The sequence below is a fragment of the Nicotiana tabacum genome, chromosome 12, assembly GCF_000715075.1.
Source record: "Nicotiana tabacum cultivar K326 chromosome 12, ASM71507v2, whole genome shotgun sequence".
Taxonomy (NCBI): Eukaryota; Viridiplantae; Streptophyta; class Magnoliopsida; order Solanales; family Solanaceae; genus Nicotiana; species Nicotiana tabacum.
In genome coordinates, this window is record NC_134091.1 from 103286556 (window position 1) to 103294054 (window position 7499).

Sequence of the window (7499 nt, forward strand, 5' to 3'; positions counted from 1 at the left end):
CTCATGCCTTTGACGAATGTAGCACGAAACAATTATCAAACAGAAATCCCTAAATATAAGTTCGGAGTGAAGAGGGGAGAGGAGAGAAAAAAGAAAAAGGGTGTAACGAAATCCCTTGATTAAAGACACTAATAATGGATTGGGGCCTTTTAAGGTGGAATGTATATAATTTGTAAGTAATCCTTGTTTATGGCGGGTAATATACAAAATTAGAATAATTTTGGTAATAAGTTTCAAATATGGTATAAAAATGAAAAAAAATCCCTTTTCTGAATAACAAAAGAAATAACATGGGATTCACAAGAATGAAGGCCCATGCCAACCGACGTAATAGGCTTTTGGTCTTCACAATTTGGGCCATGCTTATTTGACTTCAGTTCAACTGTCCAATTCTGCGCAACACAAGCCTGGCCCCGAAATACTGTATTATAATAATTGAGTTTTTCTCTGATACTGGGCACAGCTTCGAATTAGTCAGGACAATGAGATTTTTATAAATATACATAAAGGGAGGAAAAGGATAAACGAAGAAGGGATTACTGTGAAAAATCGAATCCTTACTAGCAAAGTAAATATTTAAGTAGCCAATCAACTGGCCTTTTAGAATTTCACGAACTATGGAATTTGGATACCAACTACTACTTAAACCCAAAAAAAAAAAAAAAAAAATGTACTATCTACTTTGGTAGTGGTACATAAAAAGAAGATTTTCTGTTTTTCTGACTGATATTTGTTTGGAACCAACAGCAAAAACAAAAAGTAGGCCCAACATCAAGCGCACCACTTATATTTACAATTCGTCTCAAAATCATTCAAACTGTCACATTGGTACATTGATACATAAAAAGATTATAAGAAAGTGCAAGTATACTAGATGTTGAGGAACAAGCTAAGGTGCGAACTTTAAAACATAAAGTCCATAGGGTAGATCAATCCATTCCATTTCTGGATACAGTTCCTTTAGTTATCAACTTATCATAGCGGAATATTTCAGATGGAAAAGGAATTGTGATAGCAATTGGCAAAATAGATTGTTGCCACAGCAGATTCAACAGTTCAAAAGACTAGAATAAGCTTTGAGAGAAATTTGATTTATCTGTATATTTCTTCATTGTAGAGCATGCATTTGTACAAGAGAAAATATAAAACCCTAACTATCAATGCTAATTAACTATATTGCCTATCCTATAACATAATGTAAGGAAAATATGTACAAAGTTTACAAAGAATGAAAACTAAATAGTATGAGTTCTGTATGTGTAGGAATATTCTAGATTCATGCATAGAATACACAGCTGTAATGTATTGTGTTGTGTCCATCTGGACCATTCAATATTAAATCAATCCAACAGGTCTAGGAAGACCGCTTGTCCACTGAGAAGGCTGACTCAAGTTATTTCTAACACTGGGTTTAGGACATAATTTAGTCATGTTTAGAGTCTTGTGGTACGATTAGAGTAGGCAAGTAAAACATAGACAGATTGAATCGCTAATCCATGTGGTGGAATTTAATTGTATCCAAACAGCCTGGACGTTGGGGTTGGGGTAGCACACCAGGGATCCTAGCTACTCAGGGATTAGGAGAACAATTACTTGTTTAAAAGACATTTAGTGAACTATGGTTCTAAATGTATGTATATTTGCTACAATATGTAATTATGTCCTCAGTCCGGTTTGGATTAGGTGACTACTGACTGAGCTGGTGAACTCACCTCCTTTTTTACTCTTTTTCTTTTACATATATAGGAATTGACAGGGCTGCTGAAAGATCGATAGCTACTTGAGGAAGACATATGTCGGTGAGCTCCACACATAGTTTCGTGCTATGTTGCTCGGACTCTCCAAAAATTTCTTCGCTTGCGTGTCGGATCCTCCAAAAGTAATACATTTTTTAAGGATCCGACATGGATACGGCATCATTTTAGAGAGTCCGCACAACATAGGTTTCGTGGAGACTCCTTTATTTAGTTTTAGCTAGTTTATATAGGCATTTATTCTTGAGTTGCTACATGTATTGTACACTATACTCTTGTCTTCGGTTATAGTTAGTTTAGGAAAAAGAACACTTGGATATACCCATAATAATAGAATCCACATGAAAAAGGAAAAATGATAGAGCAAATAAGGTGTGCGACTACAAATGAACTTACCGGGATTGTGAACTTATTAAAACTTAGTTTTGAAATCATATGAAAATATTTAACTATTCAATCCATACTTAATTAAGATATTCTCTCCGTCCCAATTTAAGCGGTAGTGTTCGACTAGACATGGAGTTTAAGAAAGAAAAGAAAACTTTTAAAACTTATGGTCTAGAACAAACCATACAAAATTTGTATGACTAAATCATCTCATTAAGAATAAAATGGAGAATTTAAAGCTAATCAATAAAAGGATTACCGTAAATCATCCATTCTGATTTCAGCTTATTCAGTTCATCTACGCTCATCCCATTTAGAAGCATAAAGTATCAAATATACTTATATTCTTAGTTGAGAATGTCCCTTATCCCTTCATCTTCTTCCACTTCTTAGCCTGGTAAACCAACAAATTCTCACTGCCTTAGACAAAGAGATTAGGTAAAAAAGGAATAAACAAATACTGAAGCAAAATATAGATAACAGAGGAGGAATCTTTGTCATTCGGCAAAGAAAACTTTTATTCAACCAACGAACCCAAATATACAGTAACATAAAGAGCTAAAACGTCACAAAAGTATGGCACTTCCTTCATTCTAGTTTATGCGACTCTTTCATTATATATTGAAATATTTAACTTTTTTTGGTCAATAATTTAACTTTAAAATTTTCATTTTTTTTTTAGCTACACATGCTTAAAACCACATGACTTAAAAGTATTTCTTGCCTTTTTAAGCTATATATGCTCAGTCAAACACGTTCACATACAATAAGATGAAATGAATAATCCCTTTTTTGCAACTAAAAGAAAGGAATAATTCTAACACCTTTAAAATGATTTGACTAACAAGTGACGAATTGTTACATTTTACAAAACGCTAAGAGAAAAATGAGTAGCAAAAGGCCACTTTCCTTTTCATGACACCTACTTGTACTTCAAAGTCACATACCAATGAAGTCAATAGATTGCAAATTAAAAATAAACCAAAAAGAAAGCACAGACTAAAACTGTCTTGAGCGCACATGACTTTTACGCACCTCTAGTGTTGTAAGCGCGGACTGCAAGAATTTCATTTCCCAAGCATTGTTGTTCTTCTAGAATTTCCTCTGCAGAAGTGACAGCAGATTGGCTACAATAATGCAACTCAACCAATTTCAATGTGGGAATATCTCCAATCTCTGTAGGAATCTCCTTCAACTTATAACAATGTCTTAGAATTAGATACTCAAGGCTTGGAAGACTATCACTGGTCGCATGCCAGTGCACCAACTCCGTCTGGACAATGTCTAGCAACTTTAGTTTCTTGAAACCTCCTTCATCTAGATTCCAATTGCTCCCCTGAAAAGCAAAAAGTTCTAGTTTGAGCCCCTCAAGGTTAGGTAAGTTACTAAGCATTGTCATCTCCGTCCATAGTAGATGCGTCTCTGCAAGTATCAAACTCTTGAGGTTTGCTGGGAAAACGTCAAATGGTCGAGCACTCAGCCTTTGGAATAATTGTGCATCAAATGGAAGACGGAGAAGAATTCTTAGATTCTGAAGATCAGCTAAATAGATAAGATTATCTATAACATTATCCCATCCATCTTGATTGAGCTCAACATCCAATACCTTTACATGAGGGATTGCCATAAAGATTTCCTTCAAGTCGGAAGAAGTAGCAGTGCTTAGTGAAAGCTCTTCTAAGTTTTCTAGGCCCAAAAAATTTGGTGCCTTAGGAGGAGCAGGCACATACATTTTCCCAGGATAGAAATGTATCAAACTTGATATTTTCCAAATTTCTAATGGCCAGGATAATTCATTCGCAACTGAATGAACAATCAATGTCTGTAGATTCCACAGATTAGATATTGATGCCGGAACACTGGTAGAAGTGGCCAATGCAAGATATCTCAAGTGCACTAATTGTGTTATCTCAGTTGGAAAACGTAGAAAATAAATCAGTAGTACATCCAATACCCTTAGCAATTGAAAACGAGAATCCACTATTTTGTAGCATTCATAGTCGAGTAAAGAAGCATGTGGTTTATGCGTGCATGAGATGGTGCGAACTGAATCCAGATTGCCTTTCTCTAGGCCGATATTCTGGTTTTGTACAGCGTCTTCATACAAAAATAGTCGATGTTCACTCTCCACGCCTTCTGAGGACACTTCGTAACATTCACTTATGACATGAAAAAACTTTTCGGCTTTCCCTTCTCTCAAGCATATTAGTCGAATGAGGTCGTGAATTCTGCAACTTTTAATTTTTCCGCTTACCCACCCTCGACTATTAACCATAATCAAACTTCTACTAACTAGCTCCTCTAAACATTCTTCTCCTACTTCCTTTGGCTTTTTATGACTATTTCGCTTCAGAAAACCTTCAGCAACCCATATTCTAATCAACTTATCCGCAGAAATATCTGCATCTTCAAGGAAAACCCCCATATAAAGAAAGCAAGCTTTCAAGCTACAAGGCAAGTAGTTGTAACTCAGAGCTAATATTGCTAAACACTGCTGGGAGGTTGAACCTATGTGGGAATTCACATTATCAGCAATTTGTTGCCAATCATCATATGTCCTAATGATCTTCGACAGAAGCCCAGCGATGACAACAACTGAGAGAGCTAGCCCTTGACATTGTTTCGCTATCTGCTTTCCTACTTCTTCAAGCTGAGGAGGACAATCTTCATTTGCAAAAACCTTAAGAGATAGTAATTTCCAACCATCTTCAAGACTAAGAAAAGGCATGTGATGAGGAGGGAAATCATTGCCAGCACAATTAGCTACTTCGAGGAGCCTAGTAGTTATCATTATGCGACTTCCATTTTCATCATCGGGAAATGATCTTCTTACTTGGTCCCAAGCCTCTATAGTCCACATATCGTCCAAAACTATCAAATACCTCTTCCTTTTCAATTTTCTATGCACTTGGTCCAATAATTCATCTTCGCTCATATTGCGGTACATTGCCTTCCCACCTGGAGTGCCGAAGCTTAGGACATCCAAAAGCATTTCTTTTGCATCATATGCTTGAGAAACAGTAACCCATGAAGAAATATCAAAGCGTGGGGATACTGATGGATGATTAAATAAACTTCTAGCAAGAGTCGACTTACCGATACCGCCCATACCAACAATTGAGACAACGTTCAGCTCTGGTGTTTGCCTAAAGAGTTGATCTCTTATGATGTTGAAATCATCCTCCATTCCAACAAGACTATTTTCCTCATCCCAGACACGCCCTGATGAGCGCAAAGGTGAAGAAGTTATTGCTGAAAGATCTTTGATATCTTGCTGGTTATTGTGCCGGTCATTCTTGAACTTCATCACTTCTCCTTGTATGGAATCCATTACTTCTATTATTTGCAGCAACTCGTCATAAAGCTTACAACGAGCGTTGTTCTGCACTTTTTCAGAATCAGCCACATGGATTCTTCTTAGGCACAAATCAATTGTGTCTTCTGCTTTATATCCTGCATCTCTAATCTTTTCTTCCAAAAACATCAATGCTTCTTGATCACTGATCTGCTTTCCCGTGTCCTCAAGGAAAGATTGCAAGAAAGAAAGTGTTCCATAAAGTGAATCAACGGATTCCCTACATTCAGAAATCAAACTTGGATTGAATTGCAAGACTTGCTCTATAGTTGTCATAATGGAAGTTATAACAGCATAAGCCATCTCTCTCTAGCTAGATCCTGTTTGAGGGTTACTCGAGTGGGAAGAACAAAGAAAGTAATACTAATTCAGCCAAAAAGAACTGACGAAGAAAGTAATACTAATTCAGCCAAAAAGAACTATAGAAATGCACTAGTGCTTCTATATCCCCTCCACTCCGGAAATGAATGAGTGCTTCAAATCAGTCTTTTCCGTGAGAATTTTCAATTGGTTTTTGGGGGCCAGGCCGGCAAAGGGAGTAGGTATGAGTTTGAGAAAGTTTGTTTTTATCTGCCACAGAAGATACAAAAGCATCACAAGTAGTCAAATACACATTGCCTTTTCAGAAGCACAAGAGCGCAGATTAAGGCTCTTTAATTAAGCTCATTAAAAAACCTTGTACAACCATGTGAGAGTTCATTTTTCTAGGCCATAAATCTTGATTTAATTATTGATTTCTATATTGCATATAACTGTTCAATCTGTTAAGTACTGAACTGGAATAAAGTAACTCAAGAAAGATTCTTGATTTTCTATTATACTTATCTGTCACTCCTTGGAGCTGGCTTGTGCAAGAGCTAAGAGGAATGGAATTGTAAAATTAAACTATTGTCGCACACACTCTGCAAGAAATTCACTCGCGCGCGCGCACACACACACTCTCTGCACAATATGAAACACTGAATTCCCCCATAGCTGTTCCTGTTCAGCTCGCCTTCATAGCTTTCTACCTCAAACACCATCTTCTCCGTTGAAATGCACCACTATGAGCACTTCCTTCCACAGAAAGAACCTTCTCTTCACTGAAAACAGACTTAACAAAAAATCACTCCATTTACCCATTTTCACAAACACCATATCTCCACTATTTTGCGGCGGTGCTGTTGCTTATTCAGTTTCTAATCGAGTTCCCGGTTTGAGTTCAAACCCCTGTTCCGTGGTGGTTCTAATTTTTCCCTTCGACTCTCCCTCAGAGGTCCTGTACCTAATCAAAAGTTCTGTTTAATTTGTGTTTATGATATGGAGTGTGATATTAGCTTATGTCATTCTTTCATAAAGTTGTGAATGCATTTTTATCTGCTTGTTTTTGTGACTGAATGAATAAAGAGACACTGTCACGAGATCCTTTTAGAGCATAATATAGTGTGCTGAAACTGTTGGGTTTTTTGTCTAATCAGATAAAAAGGTGTGAATTGGAAATGGAAAGAACTAGGAGGGAAAGAAAAGTTTGAAATAATTTTCTTTACTAATGCACTTTGTCCCTCGTCGGAAGAAAGAAAAAAAAATTTTGTGAGAAGCATATCTTCTAGCTTTTAAAGAGTTAAGAAGAACTGGCGCCTCGTGCCGTCGTCGTCACTTGGCTTCGGGGCTTTGGCTTCGGTCAATTGATATAATTGATCGTTTTTGAATTGGTAATACATAATAGTTGTTCTGCTATATCTTGCGAGAAATTAATCAAACAACCTTGGGCAATAGTGAGGGATTAAATATCTTAAACAAACACAGTTTTATGTCGGGCTCGGAACGTTATTCATTTCATTCTATTTCTATCTTTGGTTTCTGATTATATTTTATTTTGCAGAAATTATACTTTCGAATACAGATTATAACAAGCTTAAGGATTTTAATATTTTTTATATTCTGTGTTCATCTTATTTTCTGATGTGTTCATCTTAAGGAAATTAAAGTCTTTCTGACTTTAATCTCAATCCGAGATTAAAATC

At 36.4% G+C, this 7499-nt stretch overlaps 1 protein-coding gene across 2 annotated transcripts; it reads right to left on the reverse strand.

The window, feature by feature from the left end:
* Positions 1-2186: 2186 nt before the first annotated feature.
* Positions 2187-6988, reverse strand: LOC107789375 (putative late blight resistance protein homolog R1A-10). Of its 2 annotated transcripts, XM_016612118.2 has the most exons (3): positions 5972-6988; positions 3177-5716; positions 2187-2535 (listed from the first exon to the last, which is right to left on the reverse strand). In XM_016612118.2, the coding sequence occupies exons 1-3, from the start codon at positions 6088-6090 to the stop codon at positions 2531-2533; spliced, it is 2664 nt and encodes an 887-aa protein (XP_016467604.2). In that variant the 5' UTR covers positions 6091-6988; the 3' UTR covers positions 2187-2530. The 2 variants fall into 2 exon arrangements, with proteins under 2 accessions (XP_016467604.2, XP_075082861.1); XM_075226760.1 differs by lacking the exon at positions 5972-6988 and having other exon boundaries at positions 3177-5949.
* Between the last annotated feature and the right edge of the window lie 511 nt (positions 6989-7499).

Bases quoted from the DNA above. Each gene is read 5' to 3' on its own strand.
- LOC107789375 (XM_016612118.2), bottom strand. From the start codon at position 6,090: ATGCTTTTGTATCTTCTGTGGCAGATAAAAACAAACTTTCTCAAACTC. The intron at 5,717-5,971 runs GCACTCATTCAT...TTCTGAATGTAG, and splicing joins ACGGAAAAGACTGATTTGAA to GGAATCCGTTGATTCACTTT.